The 19,601-nt window shown below is 41.2% G+C and overlaps 1 protein-coding gene across 1 annotated transcript in view; it reads right to left on the bottom strand.

Moving 5' to 3' along the window:
- Nucleotides 1-19,601, bottom strand: part of PDGFC (platelet derived growth factor C) — a 412,230-nt gene that overhangs the window by 10,680 nt on the left and 381,949 nt on the right. The window contains exon 4 of the mRNA XM_030191608.1: nucleotides 5,939-6,146. Within this exon, the coding sequence (XP_030047468.1) occupies nucleotides 5,939-6,146 (208 nt within the window). The remainder of the gene's footprint in view (nucleotides 1-5,938; nucleotides 6,147-19,601) is intronic.

Genomic DNA, 19,601 nt, shown 5'->3' with positions numbered 1-19,601 from the left:
TATCTGTGTTCAGCTTACTCTTGCTATACACTGCCTTGGGTGAATTACATGTGCTTGTAATAAATTGCCTAGATTACTGTAACTCACTACTTGTAGAGAACCCAATAACACAAGGATGTCCAACCGTGTGCATCTCCTGCCAATTTTAGCCTGAATGAAATTCAAGATTTTAATTTAATTTTAGCATATTATGGAGCTTATTTTCAAAACATTTAGACTTATTTGCTTTGTAAACTGCTTCAATATGTCTCCTCGCTAGTGGTATATCAAGATTATGAATAAACTTGAAACTTTTTTTTGTTACATTTGTACCCTGCGCTTTCCCCACTCATGGCAGGCTCAATGCGGCTTACATATTATTTGTACCTGGGGCAATGGAGGGTTAAGTGACTTGGCCAGAGTCACAAGGAGCTGCCTGTGCCTGAAGTGGGAATTGAACTCAGTTCCTCAGAACCAGAGTCCACCACCCTAACCACTAGGCCACTCCTCCACTTTGATATTAAATTGAAAAGTGGTATATCAGATCTTACTAAATAATGAGTGCAATCGCACTGGTGAGTGAGGACTTTCTTTCCCAATTAGCATAACACAGGTTGGTGTATTATTCCAGTCATTTGGTTTTCTCTTTTTTTGCTAAGGCTGTGAATATTAGTTTTGGGGGAGTATTATTTGTTTGATTACATCTAGGCATGGGCATTTACACTAGCTATAGGATTGGTCATGCCTAGATATAGAGGAGCAGAGGAGAACCACCAAGGTGGAGGAACGAAGACACCACTATGAAAAGGCACAGGCAAAAACGAAGGCATAGCATATCGTATGACACTTCCAATGCCGTAGAGTTCAAATTGTTTAAGAGATTATTAAATAGAGAACACTTCTGAGACTCGAGAACACTTCTGAGACCTGACACGTTAGGAGTTACGGACCAAGAAAGGGATCTGGGTGTCATCGTCGATAACACACTGAAACCTTCTGCTCAGTGTGCTGCTGCGGCTAGGAAAGCGAATAGAATGTTGGGTATTATTAGGAAAGGTATGGAAAACAGGTGTGAGGATGTTATAATGCCGTTGTATCGCTCCATGGTGCGACCGCACCTTGAGTATTGTGTTCAATTCTGGTCGCCACATCTCAAGAAAGATATAGTAGATTTGGAAAAGGTGCAGCGAAGGGCGACTAAAATGATAGCGGGGATGGGACGACTTCCCTATGAAGAAAGACTAAGGAGGCTAGGGCTATTCAGCTTGGAGAGGGGAGACATGATAGAGGTATATAAAATAATGAGTGGAGTGGAACAGGTGGATGTGAAGCGTCTGTTCTCGCTTTCCAAAAATACTAGGACTAGGGGGCATGCGATTAAACTACAGTGTAGTAAATTTAAAACAAATCGGAGAAAAGTTTTCTTCACCCAACGTGTAATTAAACTCTGGAATTCATTGCCGGAAAATGTGGTGAAGGTGGTTAGCTTAGCAGAGTTTAAAAAGGGGTTGGACGGTTTCCTAAAGGATAAGTCCATAAACCGCTACTAAACGGACTTGGAAAAATCCAAAATCCCAGGAATAACATGTATAGAATGTTTGTACGTTTGGGAAGCTTGACAGGTGCCCTTGGCCTGGATTGGCCGCTGTCGTGGACAAGATGCTGGGCTCGATGGACCCTTGGTCTTTTCCCAGTGTGGCATTACTTGTGTACTTATGTACTTATGTTTTGGTGTGGCTGCCTGCATCAGGAGTCCTGAAAAGTGTACCCTCTATTGTGCTGAGAAACAAATGTGGAGCCAAAATGGCTAGGAACCAAAGGGGCCCCTTAGAAGGGGTTCCCTCTAGTCATGAGCATGAAGTGAAACGAGGTAACATAGTAGATGATAGCAGATAATGACCTATATGGTCCATCTAGTCTGCCCGAGTAGATAAACTCATTTCATAAAAATATGAGGTGATACAGCATGTGTATACCTGATCTTGATTTGTTCATTCCATTTTCATGGCATAGAACGTAGAGATCTGCCCATCACTGTCCTTTTGCTAAAACTTCTGAAATTGTCATCAAAGCCCTTGAAAAGCTCCAGTCCAGCCTATCCATATATATCCAGACCATGATCAGGGTACAGACCGTAAAAGACCGCCTAGCACTGGTGTTGCTTCCCACTTACCAGTGTTGCCATCTAGTTTCCGCTAAGCTTCTTTGGATCGATTTCTTCTAAACACGATTCCTGTGTGTTTATCCAATGCATTTTTTAATTCTGTTATGGTTTTCATCTCCACCACCTGCTGCAGGATAGCATTTCCAAGTATCTACCACCCTCTCGGTGAAAAAATACTTCCTGACATTATTCCTGAGTCAGCCCCCATGCAACCTCAATTCAAGTCCTGTAGAACATAAGAGTAGCCATTGGGCTTCTGCCAGGTACTTGTGACCTGACCTGGCCACTGTTTGGAAACGGGATACCATTTCCAAACAGTGGCCAAGCCAGGTCACAAATACCTGGCAGAAACCCAATTATTAGCAGCATTTCATCCTACCAATCCTGGGGCAAGCACCATGCTACCATTCTTGGGGCAAGCAGCTGCCTCCCCCTCTCTGTCTCAATAGCAAACTATGGACTTTTCCTCCAGGAACATGTCCAAACCTTTTTTTAAACTCAGATATGCTAACCACTGTTACCACATCCTCCGGCAAAGAGTTCTAGAGCTTAACTATTCAATGAGTGAAAAAATATTTCCTCTTACTTGTTTTAAAAGTATTTCTATGTAACTTCCCTGAGTGTCCCCTAGTGTTTGTATTTTTGGAATGAGTAAAAAATCAATTTATTTCTACTCCTTCTGCATCACTCAGGATTTTGTAGACCTCAATCATATCTCCCCTCATCTGTCTCTTTTCCAAGTTGAAGATCCCTAAGCTCTTTAGCCTTTCCTCATACAACAGCAGTTCCATCCCCTTTATTATTTCAGTTGCTCTTCTTTGAACCTTTTCTAATTCTGCATTATCTTTTTTTGAGGACCAGAACTAAATGCAATACTCAAGGTGCTATCGCACCATGGAGCGATACAGAGGTATTATAGTATTTTTGGTCTTATTCACCATCCGTTTCCTAATTATTCCTAAAATCTTGTTTGCTTTTTTGGATGCTGCTGCACACTGAGCAGAAGATTTCAGCATATTATCTATGACACTTAGATCTTTTTCTTGAGTGCTGACCCCCAAGGTAGAGCCTAGCATCAGGTAACTATGATTCGGATTATTCTTTCCAATGTGTATCACCTTGCATTAGTACACATTAAATTTAATCTGCCATTTGGATGCCCAGTCTTCCAGTTTCCTAATATCTTCCTGCAACATTACTAGCGGAAAGTAAATATAATCTGAAACATCTGATTATCAAGATAAGGAACATAGTCATAAAATGGACCTGCACTGTAACGTGAAGAAGACAGATCTTTTCAACTGGTAAAATCAATTTCATCCATGATGGAAAATTAGTAGTAGACAACTTCAACCTGCTGGATCAATAATGAAACAACAATCAATCAAATCAAATAATACATAGCTCTTGAGAGGACAACTATGAAAGACCAAGACAAGTCATAAAATGGACCCTGCACTGTAACGTGAAGAAGACAGATCTTTTCAACTGGTGAAATCAATTTCATCCTTGATGGAAAATTAGTAGTAGACAACTTCAACCTGCTGGATCAATAATGAAACAACAATCAGTTGAATCCAATGATACATAGCTCTTGAGAGGACAACTATGAAAGACCTAGACAAGATCTTCAAGTGTAGAGATATAACTCTGCATATAAAGATTCAACTACTCCAAGCCATGGTATTCCCAATAATGTCATATAGATTTGAGAGTTGGACAGTGAAGAAGCAGAACAAGAAAATAGATTCAGTTCCTTTGTCACTCATGAAGCGATACAAAGGCATTACAATGTTCAATTCTGGTCTATATCTCAAAAAAATATATACTGGAATTAGAAAAGAATCAACGAACAAGCAAAATGATAAAGGGGATGGAACTCCTCCCATATGAGGAAAGGCTTAAAGAGGTTAGGTCTCTTCAGCTAGGAAAAGAGACAGCTGAGGGGGGATATGATTGAGGTCTATAAAATCCTGAGTGGAGTAGAATGGGTAAAAGTGAATCGATTTTTCACAATTTCAAAAAGTACAAAGAACAGGGGCGACTCAATGAAATTACATGGAAATACTTTTAAAACAAATAGGAGAAAATATTTTTTCACTCAAACAATATAGTAAAGCTCTGGAACTTGTTGCCAGAGGATGTGGTAACAGCCATTAGCATATCTGGGTTTAAAAAAGGTTTGGACAAGTTCCTTGAGGAAATGTCCATAGTCTGTTATTCAGATGGACATGGGAGAAGCTACTGCTTGCCCTGGGATTGGTAGCATGGAATGCTGATACTAATTGGGTTTCTGCCAGGTACGTGTTGGAAGCAGGATACTGGGCTAGATAGAACATTGGTCTGACCCAGAATGGCTATTCCTATGTTCTTATGTAACATGATGTCATCAGCATAGTGAAAGCTGTCAAGTCTTCCAAGTTTTACACTTCAGGTCTCTTCATTCAGTTTGGCTTCTCTGATGATTTGTTCTTCTTATAGATTGAACAGGTAAGGGGTAAGTATGCAGTATTGTTATACATCTGTTAATTTTACCCCCATTCTGCTTCTCCTTTTAACCACATGTTAAATGTTAAAATGGCAGATAACAATTAATGCTACCTCAAGAGATGCAGCCAAATATACTGTGCTATCTGCTGATCTGCTGTTTAATTAATGTACAGTAATGGAATCCTCTCTGTGTTAACTGCAAGGCAAAATGCTGGGAACACCAACAGTTAACACAGATGTCTTTCATTTACCTCGTGTGAATTTTGGCAACTACTGTACAGTAACTACTAAACTATAGCACAGCTTAGTCAATGAGTCCCTAAGTGTCAAAGTCACATTAATATCTCTAATCCAGTGAAATAGTAATGATAACTGTTGACATCCAATTTTTGAGGTATAGGAATACTTCCATTGAATTTGCATTAATGTCTAATCCTCTACAAATGCTTGGGAACATCCACAGTGAACTACAACTATTGAGTTTTGATCAAATAAATCAAATCGGGAAACTTTAGCCTGCTGAATATGCCTGCCAACATACTTAAGAGAACTGACACAGAGATGCAACACATTAATCTTTAATGCATCAGAGTTAGCTGTAGCAAAATCTTTAAGACAGAATGGTCACCATTTTCCAAATTACAGATAGTTTCACAATTGTGTACTCTCTTTTATTTTTTGGTACTAGTACATTAACAGGCTTATTTTCAAAAGAGAAGGGCGCCCATCTTGCGGCACAAATCGGGAGATGGGCATCCTTCTCCCAGGGTCGCCCAAATCGGCATAATCGAAAGCCAATTTTGGGCATCCCCAACTGCTTTCCATCGCGGGGACGACCAAAGTTCCCGGGGGCATGTCGGAAGCATAGCGAAGGTGGGACTGGGGCATGTTTAACACATGGGCGCCCTTGGCTGAGAACCTCCAGAATGCTCCACTTCCTGAATGATGTCATTTTCAAAACAGGAATCATCCTGTTTTAACAGCATGTTGCACCTACTACTATTTAGCATTTCTATAGCGCTACAAAGCGTACTCAGCGCTGCACAAACATAACACCTGCCAATAATAGTAATACTTTTTTTAAATAATAGTACGTTTGGTTTTGGGTTATTTTGAAAACTGTTGGGGTTCCCATTTTTCTGGACACCATGTATATCATTGGGTATTCAATGCTCCTCAGTACTTTCAGTGAACCAAGATTACTGGTGCATAAGGCAAGGAATAACATCTAAAGCTAATTCCACTGTCTAGATGAGGGCAGATTCTTCATTTAAAACTGTTTAATATAAAGACACAAAGCTGTACCTCTAGATTTTCTTCCATGGATATAAACCTTTCCAAGTAGTTGCCATGTTGTTTTGTATAAGTCTTCTATGTCCAGTTGCCACCTGTCTGGTTCAAGATACCTCATAAGTTCTTCCATGGTGCTAAAACCAGCAACAGCATTGTTTAGCAAGTCCAATGGCAATGCTGAAGGCGGCAACAGTGAAGGAGTTGCAGGTTCTGGGTGGTGCTGCAATAAAATGAAGCCATTAGAGGAACAGCATTATCAGAAAACATGTTTTCTGTCCATCAAATTATGAATGCAATAAACTTATTTTACAAAAATTTTGAACTGGCAAAATACAGTAACTATTACAAGAATTAACAATCTAAAACACTAAAATAATAACTAAAAAAAACAATAGGATAAATATCTGATTAACTAATGTAAGTGAAAAATGAATGACCTTTCAGTGTACTAAACCAAAACATTGTTGAGACTATTTCATGTGATGAAACAAAGCAGGAACTAAGGAGGTAATTCTGTAAGTGGGTGCCTTCTTTTTGGCACCCTGATGCTCTGTGGTGAGAGCCTATTCTATAATGGTATCTGGGTGCCCAGTTGCCGCTGTTGAATACTAGTATAACCTGGTATCGTGGCACCTAAAATCTAGGTCTGGTGTTAATTATAGGTACCCAAATGCAAGGGCTTATGATACATTTACAGTATTCTATAGGTTACATGAATACGTGACAGCCCCGCCTATGTTCTGCCCCTGTGTACACTCCCCTTGCATTAGGTGCTATGCCACTTAGGCGCACCCTGACAAAACAGTGCTTGGGGGAATACTGATATCTGCACGCACACATGCACACGTGCATGTGTCGGTGTAAGTATTCAGTACATTTATATGTGTAAAGCACGCATAAATGCAAGTGGCCTTTTATTGCCTCCTATATGCTTTCTGTTTAGAAAGATTAAGGAGCACTTCCCCACACCTGAATTTCAATGAGATGTCATCTGTATGTGAAGACTTCACATAGTGTTATAAGACATTATAGTGTTATAGGAAAAGACTATCGTATCGACTGGCGGAGACAGCACAAGGGTCGATAGTTTAGAGATTCCTGAAAGTGTGTTGGTGGTGACTGGATGAGACTTTGGGGTGGAGGATTTAACTGTGCTAGAACTGAGGGGTCCTTTTACTGAAGGGTTGGCGTGCAGTAACAGGCTTGCTGCGTACCAATCTGGAATTAGCGCTGGGCTACCGTAGGAGCCCAGCGATACTTCCCACCCCCAGCATGCGCCATTTCCGGCGCTACAAAATTATCTTCCATTTTTGTAGTGTTGGTGCTTACTCGGCAGTAATTGGGCAGCAACACACACTGCACGGTTACCGCCAGATTAGCATGGGAGCCCTTATCGCCACCTCAATGGGTGGCAGTAAGTGCTCCCCCCAAAAATGTTTCACTTACCGCATAGCCATTTCTTTTCGAGAAAAGACAGCCTTTTACCCGCTGTGGTAAAAGGGGGGGCCTCAGCGCACATCAAAAACACACGCTGACACTAGCACAAGACCCCTTTTTCACAGCTTAGTAAAAGGACTCCTGACATAGAGAAGCTTAAGGGAAAGCACTTGGAAAAAAAGGACTAGATCGATAAAGTGTACATGCTGTTGAGCAAGGCAGTAAAGCATAGTTTGAGCTCAAATGAGGTTGAAGCAAAGAGCTTAAAAGCTTAAAGGCAATCCGACTGTTTAAGCTCACACCTCAATTTAGCACCAATATTGCCCATCTGTTATAGAATTCCAGCACTTATGTAAATTATTGGTACCAATGAAAAGATATGCATGTAAATTATCATTTATTTGGATACTGCCACTGAATTTTGGTGCACCTAGGTGACTTCAAGGAGCTTCCCATACCTGGATAAGGGCCCCACAAGGCTTCCCTATCCCCTGCCCATTCCCCCAACCCCTTCCAACAGTCATAACAGTCTGATCACTAAAAACCAACCTGTTCAAAAAGGCATACCACAATGATCTATCCTAAATACCACATAACGGAACTTATACCAGAACTGAACCCTCGATACTTGATTGCTTAATTTACTCTGTCACCATTGAACTTTAACGCAATACCATTTTATTTCTCATTCCGGAAATGAACTCTCTATACCTGACTTCTTAAAGTACTCTGTCACTTATGAACTTTAATGCAATACCACTCTGTATTTCTCATTCCAATAATGGCGATCGCCACTACGGCATAATGTAAGCCACATTGAGCCTGCAAATAGGTGGGAAAATGTGGGCTACAAATGCAACAAATAAATAAATAAATAAATAAATGCTAGCCACTATTAAGTAACTAGTGTATGTAAGATAGCTAGTGCGTAACTGCAAGAAGATTTACAAGTGGGCAGAGCATGGGAGTGTTATGGGTTTGCAGTTAAGCAACACGCACAACTTACTTAATATTATCAGTTGCACATATTGTATGGTGCACTTCGACATGCCAAGTACACCAGCCATTGACATGAGTTGGCACACCCAACTTTTGGTATGCCAAAATGGCTTTGTGCTAGGTTTCATTAGGCGCGTCTAGCAGTCATAGAATTTGAGTTAAACATGCTCCATGATGGTGCTTACATCTTGGGCATTTAAGTATTCCTAAAATCTGTGCACGCTGTTATAGAATACACCCGCTCCATGCCTAATTTAGACATTGGGATTTACACCAGGTTTTAGTTGGCATAATTGACCGCAACTAAATTGAATCATGTGATATACAGAATCTAATCCATAATGTCTCCTACTGATATGGAGTAAGCGGGCGCATCTACATGTTGGCATGTAAATGCTGACTTAACGCCAGCTTTTTCTGACTCTGAAGCCCGTGAAGCACTTACACGCTGCATCTCGGTACCTAATTTTTTGTTTCCTTTATAGAATTGTCACTTTAATGCTCATCTTCCCTACCTTACCCTTCCCAGTCACTGGGTCTGGGTACACTTCCTGCACATGTTCTGGCCCAAATGGATGCAGAATATAGGATACCTGACCAGTAGTCTCTGGGGCCACTGTGAAAACTTTGCATTTACTTACAATCTAATAATACCTGCTGAGGAAAACCACCAGCAAATATGATCTTAATTTTGTTATTAAGAGTAGATATTTAGCAGACGCCAATTTAATGAAATTACTAGGGAAATAAAATGGTGTTCCTGTATGTTATTAATTAACCTTATAGAATGAACAGTCTTGTAAAACAATTCATTATATATTACAGCTTCCATAATGGCAATAATAATGAGAGAGGTCCTATATCGTATAGCACATTTCCAAAATGCAGTTTTCCTTTTGTGTTCAGTTACTTGCTATTTTTGCTTTCAGTATGACAAGTTGCTCTATTTCTCCTCTAAAGGGGGCCATAAAATAATAAGCAGTATGTCAGAAATAATTAGAGCAAGTGGAGCTATAAGCCCTGGAATAAAAAAAAATCAAACTCCATTAGGCACAATTACTCCCACCTGCAATTTTGGTAACTGCATAGTTTTGAAAGGTGCTTTTCATTAGGAAGATGAGTTGCTGCTACAAGAAAATAATTTAGCTTATTAATTTCTTTTTCTTCCTTTATTTGCTGTTGTTTTTTTTGAGAAAAGAAAATCAATGACTTAAATCTGCAGCTAATTAAAAGTCTAAATAATCAGAGAAAAGGCAGATTTCTCCTGGTTACAGAAAATTCCTTGATACTCATATGTAGATGAGATGATGTGGTGTCTCACCAAACTTACATCAAGCATACAGCACAGAAAAAACAAACTAACAAGAATACACAATTATTTAATCAAATTTCCATTGCATAATCAGGTTTCAAAATTCTTTATTTATGTTATAGTAGTGATTGGGAATCCACCTCTGTGATTTACATTAAAATAATAATAGAAGAAAGAGGAAACCTAAACAATATAAATATATCAGATAACTCTCATGCTTTCTGCGGTGTCCCGTGTGATTGCTGAGGTTTACAACCCAGGATCCAAAAATCTCTTGGAACAATATTTTTTAGATTATTTTGCTTACTTTATTTATTTTTTGTCTATTAGATTGTAAGCTCTTTGAGCAGGGACTGTCTTTCTTCTATGTTTGTGCAGCGCTGCGTACGCTTTGTAGCGCTATAGAAATGCTAAATAGTAGTAGTAGTAGTAGTAAACCAAGAAAAAGACACATCTTGTCTACGGGAAAAAGGAAGCGCATTGCAGAAAGAAGGACCCACCACACTAAAACTGTCCAACCTAATTTACATAACTGATGGTATTTTGATAAGCTGATCAAAGAGTTCTAGCAGAAGTAGGTAGTATTTAAAAATTGTGATAAATACTATAGATTCTAGAAATCAGGTAGTATATTTTAAGGTTATGTGAATCCCAGGGAAAAGGTAACTGCAGTAGGTTTGAACTTTGACCATGCAGAGTTTACCCAAATCTCTAAAGGATCCTTTTTACTAAGCTGCGGGAAAAAGTATCCAGCGTTAGCGGCAGGGGCTGTTTTTCCTGCGTGCCAGGGCCCTTTTTACTGCAGTGAGTAAAAAGCCCCCAGACACATATGGCCATACGGTAAGAGATCTCTTAACGCATGGCCATACGGTGGGGAGCCCTTACAGCCACCCATTGAGGTTGCAATAAGGACTCCCGTGCTAACCCGGCGGTAACTGGGCAGAATGGTGATGCCTGATTACCACCAGGTTACCAACACACAAGCCATTTCTGGGGGTTTTCTTTTTCCCCTGGAAATGGTGCGTGCTCGGGGCGGGACTACCGCCCCTGGCCACGTTGGGCTGGCGGTATTCCTGGAAGAGTGAGCAGTAAACCTGCATTGGGCTTACCACCGCTCTGTAAAAGGGCCCTTAAATGTTCATTTATTATCTGCTAAAGACTATGGGCCCAAAATTCAGACTACAGGCCTGGTTAACTCCCGCAGTCAGTGCTCAACCCGGATAGTCATTGCCAGGCTGTTTCCGGTGACCAGCACTGATATTCAGCACTGGCTGGTTATGTTCGAAGCGGCCAAAGATATTCCAAGGTATTTATGTGGCCAAACATGGCCACAAAATCACGCTGAAAATCGTCAGATAGCCAGTTATATCGCACGATATAACCGACTATCTGGTAGACATGAATTTTGAGCGAGTCATGGCTGGCCATGTCTCCCTGAACGTTTGAGGATAGCTGATTATGGGGCATTTAACCATCCAGGTGCTGATCCTGGTCAGTTAAATGCTTTTGACTATCGGGGAGGGGGGGGGGGGGTGATATTCACAAGGGTCTATCCTGTTAGCAGGACCTGCTTACCATACCAAGGAAATCCTGACAAGGTTGATTTTAGCAGCACAATCTGGACAGTGCAGGAGCCATCCATGGGCTCAGCTGGGGAGGAGTCTCTACATATCTGGATAGCGGCAACTGTCAGCATCGGTATCTTGATAAGTCTTTATAACTCTGGATAGAAAGCCCCAGATTCTATATAGGTCACCCAACGTTCGGCATACAAATTTGGGCACCAATTGCAAATCCAAATCCAAATTAATTAGCTAATGAGGCGTCAGCAATCAATAATTGCTGTTAATTAGTGGCAATTTGGAGTTATGTGCACATCTGTCCTAGGTGCTATTCTATAACATACATACCTATAATTTCACAGTGCGCAACTACAAAGGGGCATAACCATGGGAGGGGCATGGGCAGATCAGGGGGCATTCCCAGAATTTCAGCTCAATGTTATAAAATACTACCAACTGTGTGCCCAACTACCAAAATTGGGTGCCAATACTACAATACAAAAAAAAAAATCCCTCAATTCCACTGGTATCCTCAATGTCAAACCCAAAATAACTAGGGACAACAAAGTCACAAAAATACCTAATGTAATAATTTGCAAAAAGTGGAGAAGCCCTCAGATATACAACTCACCCACTTGATGGCTTGTATAAGTACTGCTGTTCACCAAATAGATTCATAGGGCAAACTCCCAAGCACCAACGCAAAATCAGTGTTTTATGGTGCTTAATTGTGGTTCTCATTTAAAATAGTCCATATCCATTACTTATTAAGCCCTATACATTTCCAGGAAAAGTGTTAACCTGCCGGGAGCCAGAACGTGGTCACGCTATATTACAGCGCTGAGATTCTATGCAGCAGAGACAACTGACTTTGCGCCAAAGTGTTAAAGAGATTTTTGAAGGACAGAGCTCACCTGAGTCCCTAAGGCAGTCACTGAGACAAAACCCGTGGCGTCAGGCTTTCAAGGGGAACAATTTAAAGTAGTTTAAGATTTTACGTTATATAGGCACTGCTGCAGTACAATTACTGGCAGATAAGTATACTTTTTGTATAGGGTTTAATACGTAATGGACACTTGGGCTATTTTAACTAAGAACCACAATTAAGCACAATAAAACATTGATTTTGCTCATGGTTCCAACCTTTCGAGAAATATTCCACTAACACACCAGAAAAGAAATCGTCTCAGTCCAAACACCTGAGCATTGGAATACGTTGCCCCAGCACCTCCATCACAAAACATCTCTTCTGAATTTCAAAGCCAGCCTTAAAACATCCCTCTTTCAAGATGTGTGTACTCTTAGTTCTATTTTGGGTTTGCACGGGGATGGCTCCTGGGGAACCTACCAGACCAGCCTCAGCCTCCTTCCTCTATCACTCTTTCTTCTTTCCTGTAAATTATAGTTCCACCCCTTCCCCTTTCTTCATCTTTATTTTCTACTATCTCTCTCTCTCTCCCTCTTACTTTATACACTATTTAGTCAGAAAGCCGCCTAGGCATCCCCTTGATGGGCGGGGTAGTAAGTCAATAAATAAACTTGAAACTCATTTTGCATTGGTGTTTGCGAGTGTGCCTTATGAATAAGAAAGGAATCCATTTGGAGGACAGTAGTACTTTTACAAGTCATCAAGTGGGTGAGTTGTATATCTGAGGACTTCCCCACTTTTTGCACATTATTACATCTGGTATTTTTGTGATTTTGTTGTCCCTGATAAATTGGGTGCTAGCATTTACATCAGCTTTTACATCAGGCATAAATGCTGGCACTCAAAGTTAGGTGCAAACCCTCTAATTCTATAAAAGTCTTCAAAAATTGTGCACGCACATTTTCGCGTGCGCCGAATTTGTGCATGCAATTTAATTGAATAACAAGCTACTTAATGACAATAATTGGCTTTTTAACAAGCAATTATTGAAACTAATTAGATGTAATTGGAACTTACATGAGTACATTTAGGTGTGGGATCCACATCTAAATTTTACAAGCGAGTAAAAAAAAAAGGGGGTGTGGAAATGAGGTCATGGGTGGAACGGAGCATTCCTAGCATTTGCACGTGTTATTGAATAATGGGGATACACGCCTAATTTAGACATGTATATTTTCACCACTTTTCAGTTGGTGCTATTGGCCACGCCTAAGGTTCAGTGCGAGTCCTGGGTGTAAGCGCTATTCTATAAACCGCACCTAAATTTGGGGACCTTTTACAAAGGCGTGCTAGTGTTTATAGCGCATACTAAATACTAAAGATGCCCATATAGTCCTATGGGCATCTCTAGTTTTTAGCACGTGCTAATCAGTGCGCACATTTGTAAAAGACTGCCTTTAAGCGCAAATTATAGAATAACATTTTCAGCATTGATTTTTTGGGCATCATTTATAGAATCTAGCCCAAAATGTGTGCTAAGCTAGCATTCTATTTAGGGTGTTCTGTATGGAATGCCCTTTATGGAATACTAGTATAGGAGCCCTTTAACTAAGCTGCGGTAAACAGTGGCCTGCTGTAGTTTGGATGTGTGAAATTGGCATGTGCTGGGACAATTCTTACCGCAGCTGGGAAAAAAGGCTTTTTTATGGGGCAGTAAATAGCCATGCGCTACAATCAAAAGTAGTGCGGTTATTTACTGCCTGAGCCTTACCACCACCCACTGACCTAGCAGTAAGGGCTCACGCACTATCCACATGGAGGGGCATAATCGAACGGGGCGCCAAGTTTTCCTCAGGGTGTCCCTGCAGGACGGCCCCGTGAAGGGGCGGGGAAACCGCTATTATCGAAACAAGATGGGCGTCCATCTTTCATTTCGATAATACAGTCGAGAACGCCCAAATCTCAACATTTAGGTCGACCTTAGAGATGGTCAACCTAAATGTTGAGATGGTCGACCTTAGAGATGGTCGTCCCCGGTTTTCGGCGATAATGGAAACCGAGGATGCCCATCTCAAAAATGACCAAATCCAAGGCATTTGGTCGTGGGAGGAGCCAGCATTCGTAGTGCACTGGTCCCCCTCACATGCCAGGACACCAACCGAGCAACCTAGGGGGCACTGCAGTGGACTTCACAAATTGCTCCCAGGTGCATAGCTCCCTTACCTTCGGAGCTGAGCCCCCCCAAACCTCACTCCCCACAACTGTACATCACTACCATAGCCCTTAGGGATGAAGGGGGGCACCTAGATGTGGGTACAGTGGTTTTCTGGTGGGTTTTGGAGGGCTCACATTTACCACCACAAGTGTAACAGGTAGGGGGGGATAGGCCTGGGTCCACCTGCCTGAAATGCACTGCACCCACTAAAACTGTTCCAGGGACCTGCATACTACAGTCATGGAGCTGAGTACGATATTTGAGTCTGGCATAGAGGCTGGCAAAATTTTTTTTACATTTTTTTGAGGGTGGTGACCACTGTGGGAGTAAGGGGAGGTCATCCTGATGGTAATCATGCAGCGTGCGCCAATGTGGCCGTACTAACAATTACAACCGGGAATGCCACCCATGGTAGAAAATAGAAAAATATTTTCTACCGCGGGAAACAGCATGCCAACTTCGAAATTCCTGCCGGGCGCCCATGCTAGTGTCAATTTGGTGCGTGCTACCTGCTCATTAGCCCTACCGCTGCTTAATAAAAGGGCCCCTTAGTGTGGATCAACCCTGGCGCTTAACTTTGGGTGCTATTTACTAAATCACACCCAAAGTGTATACGGACAGGCTATCCAAAGAGTGGCTGAATATCAGAGCTATGTGGACAACCAGAATTTTAAAAAAAAAATTGCTGACTGCCATAGGCTTACTATTATTCCCTCTGCTGTTTTATCAATAAATACAGTCCAGAAAGATATCATTCGTTAACCTTTCTTGAGAAATGCTATGACACACATTAATTTAGATGGAAAAAGGTTATATATGATATGATAAGACATACTGAGATGCATCCCTGAACTTGAAAGCTGCCCTCTTCGCTATCTGGGTGAATGTCTGGAAGGCAAACACTACATTGGTTATCTGTGCTACCACAGGGGCCCTTTTACTAAGCCATGTAGGTGCCTATGCGCATCCAACATGCACCAATTTGGAACTACCGCGTGCTCCGGGTAGTAATACCATTTTTTATGCACGTCCGATATGCACGTCAGAAAATATTTTTTATTTTCCAACATGTGGCGCTAACCAGGCGGTAATCAGCACTGTATGCGCGATGACGATTACTGCCCGGTTAATGTGTGAGACCTTACTGCTAAGTCAATGGGTGGCGGTAATGTCTTAGACCCCAAATTTATATTTTGACGCACGTCCATTTTTGGCCAAAAAAGGCCTTTTCTACAGGCATGCTGAAAAATGGATCTGTGCATGTCCACAACATGCGCCTACACTAGCACAGGCCATTTTTCAGCGCACTTTAGTAAAAGAACCCCACAGTTTGCTAGATTTGTATCTAAACTAAAACTACTAGCAGGGCTCTAGGTTATACCATTGGGATACATGTTCTTGTCCTTCAAACAAATGAAGAAATAAATACAACGGGGTAAGCTTTCGTCTGGTGTAGTCACTGGCTTAAGTTAAATGCCGGCTCCGGAATATAACTTATTCCATGTGTTCAGCACTGTTATCTGTAGAAGAAGCACCACATCAGTACTTTTTATTTATTTCAGCTTGATTTATGCCTAAATTACTTCTGCTCACGTCTGAAACACGGTTGCGTCTCGAAGATCACCCTGCACCAAACCTATGCCCACCAGGATACAAAATAATACATATCAACAGAACCAAAAGGAGTGGAGCTGGCGTTGCAATAATATACAAATCCTCCTTCACAGCAGAACCTGTCGCTAAACACACATCCTCAACAATCGAAATCCTGGCATGCAAAATCACCAACAAAACACTAACTGACCGACTATGCATCACATTATTCTATCACCCTCCAGGAAGTTGGACAAATGCCGTAGATGATTTCACGGACTTTATATCAAACATCTCCACCAATCACCCAAATGTCCTATTAATAGGTGACATAAACCTACACCTAGAAAGACAAAATGACATAAACATCAGAACATTAATGAACTTCATAAACTAATGGAACTTTACAACAGCAGAAGGAGTCTCATCACACACAAAAGGCCACCAATTAGACATACTAGCCCACAGATTCTCAATGAGTAACAACCACATATTAGCAAATTATGGGAAGGGGTACCATGGTCAGACCACAGCAAGCTCACTTTCCCACTACAATGGAAAGAAAGTGGCAAGAAAAGAGAGCCAAGAACTCAACACAGATTCACAACCAGAGAAAAAGTAGATAACCACATATTGTGGACAAGAACAATAAATGAACTCAATGACATACCACCCGAGGATAAATACTTCATGGGACGAAACAAGTGAAAACACGCTAAAGAAAATAGCACCACTCAAAACAAAAATCACAAAACAACCATGCCCCAATGCAAACTACTACACATGAAGAAACTCTGTAGGAAACTCAAAAGAGCATGGAACAAAAACAAAACAGACACAAACAAAACCATATGGAGAAAAGCCATAAGAACATACACAAACAGTATAAAGAAAGCAAAAGCAGAATACTACAGTACATATAAAAAATCTTGACCAGACTAATACGAAAAAAAATAATAGAACTCATGAACAAACTACTGAAAACCCAGAACATATTGGCAACAACTGAAACACTACCAACTGCAGACGAGCTTGCACAATACTTCAAAAACAAAATAACAAACACAGGATCAAACCTTGCAAATCCTCGAATAAACATCACAGACTACCTACAAGATTGCAAAACACACGACAACCACACCGAAGAAGACAGAATATGGACTACGTTCAAACCACCCCAACTAGACACAGTAAATCACTACTAACAAAATACACATATGTTGCCTGCTTGACAAATGCCCCAACTATACCAAACACATCACATACATGTTTGAAGTAGGCCAATTCCCAACAAAGATGGCATAATATTCATACCTATCCACCAAAACACTACCAGCAAGATCAGTGATATCACAAATTATGGACCAGTAGCCTTAATACTACTACTGACCAAAACCATGGAAGGTCAAGTAACAAAGCAACTAATGGAATACTTGACAAAATTCTCAATTCTTCATAAATTTCAATCAGGTTTTCAGACCACAACACAGCACTGAGATGGTCATAACTACCCTGATAACAAAATTCAGAAGCATAATATGCCAAGGACAAAATGTATTACTATTACAATTTGACATTGTACTGCTATGGATTTATAGCCTGCTTCACTAACACAGACTACTCAGTAATTACTGTGGATTCTTTTGGATTCATATTAGGTAAATGAGACCTCTATTAGAGGTGCTAAAATCTACAATGATTAAGATATATACAATGATTAAGATATATACACACAATGATCAGCTATATAACTAAAAAGAAACAATACCTATCTTTAAACAGTCATTACATCATTGGTCTCTACATCTAAGCAATGGTAAGAGTTCCTAGACCAGAAAAAGAAGCAATAAAACAATCATCACTGGTCCTTACACCATCCAGGCTCTTATCATCAGCTGGGGGGGGGGGGGGGGGGGGGGGGGGGGGGGGGGCTGTTCACAGCGAAAGCCAGGAGCTTCTTTGACCAGGAAACATGGTGCTCTGAGCATTTTGTACGTTACTCACAGATGAGCTCCCAATTTCACTGAAAGAAACTCCCCTTTTTATTAGGCTTAGAACTCATGTTCAGAGCTAAGGAAATTACAGGATGCTTCTCTGTTTAGGTAAACAAGCCATACTGTGGGAATGTGGTCACATGTTTCCCAGTCCAAGTGGCCAGTCTGAACTCGAAAACAGGCCCCATCTTTCCCTTCACAAAACAAATTAATTACAGCTCTGTCTTATCTTCTACATTCCAACTTATTTTCACACAAAGTCAAACAATCATTCCCAAACAGAACCACTTCTAATCAAAAATGTAGACCCCGAGTGCACTGGTCGGTCAAGGCAGAGTTGAAAAACAATCTTTAAAATTCACTTTTATTACAGACATGTCAAGTGTGTTCGACCTAGTACAACCACACCACACCACACCACGCTAATGGCACTGCTCAACAACACAGGAATCAGCGGTGCAGTGACAACATGGTTCAATGGCACACTAAAGACCAGATCCCTGAGTGCGGGGTACCACAAGGATCGCCAATATCACCAATATTGTTCAATGTAATGATGGCGCCACTCAGAAAAAAAATAGAATTAATGGGTTTCAACCCATGTATACATGCAGATGATGTCACCATACCTTTCCAAAGCAAACTGAATAACACAGCTTGTGCTTAACTTTGCAACCTGTGCTATTTGTGGAAAGATAACGCCAGCTATGTGTTGGTATTTTCTTTCCTCCCTAAGAGCATCAGGTTGAATGACACTATGGGGACAATTCTATAACTCAGCACCTCCAGTTAGATGTGCTGATGCCACCTACCTAGCGCCTAGACACCATTACAGAATATCAGTGAAAATCCAAATTGGTGCGCTTAAATTTAGGTGTGTCCATTTATGCCAGGTATAAATGGATGCATATAAGAACGCCACGCAAAGCACATAACACATGTATGTTGACGACATGTCCATGCTTCTCCCATGTTCCACTCATATGTATACCTTCTTTCCATGCAGTTATACGCTATGGCACTTACATGCTGATAGAATAGTATATTGTGCACATATATGCATAACTGGTGCTTTTCTGCACACTTATGCACACAAGCTGTGTGCAAATACATGCACCCAATTACAGAATTGCCCTTTACGCAACCAGGAGCCATCTAAAAATGAGAGTGGTTTAAATGATTCTGCTTACCCCCATATTCACTCAACAATCCCCCTCCATCTAGACTCCCCCAATCCAGACACCCCCCCTCAATGCAGACAACCACCTGAATCTGGATCCTCCAACTCCCCCCCGCCCCCATCTCCATGTATGGCTCCCACCAGAAGTCTCCCTGGTGTCGAGTGGGTGTGGAAGGAAAGATGCCCAGTATCTCCTGCTCTATAGACTATCAACTTCAAAATAGAGCTAGTCAACATTTGCATTTGTCTACTACCCTTGCTTGGTAACTTGATCCCAAGCAGTACTACCAAGAGACTACTACTACTAGGGGTTAATGGTACCATTATTAAGCCAGTAGACTATGCAGCAGGACCAACTAGGAGATCATTCCTGTTCTCCACTAGACGCTAGGGAGAGTCCTAGTAGGTGCCAGGAGGAGAGGAGGTATTTCAGGGGGTGGGTGGCCAAATTTGGAGGATGACTGCACCAAGGAGGAGCTGATCAGAGGGAGAGTCTATTTGGATGAGGTCATTTC

The sequence above is a fragment of the Microcaecilia unicolor genome, chromosome 2 (genome assembly GCF_901765095.1).
Source record: "Microcaecilia unicolor chromosome 2, aMicUni1.1, whole genome shotgun sequence".
Classification (NCBI taxonomy): domain Eukaryota; kingdom Metazoa; phylum Chordata; class Amphibia; order Gymnophiona; family Siphonopidae; genus Microcaecilia; species Microcaecilia unicolor.
Note: the sequence above shows the minus strand (reverse complement) of the source record. Positions and strands in the feature narration are given on the sequence as shown.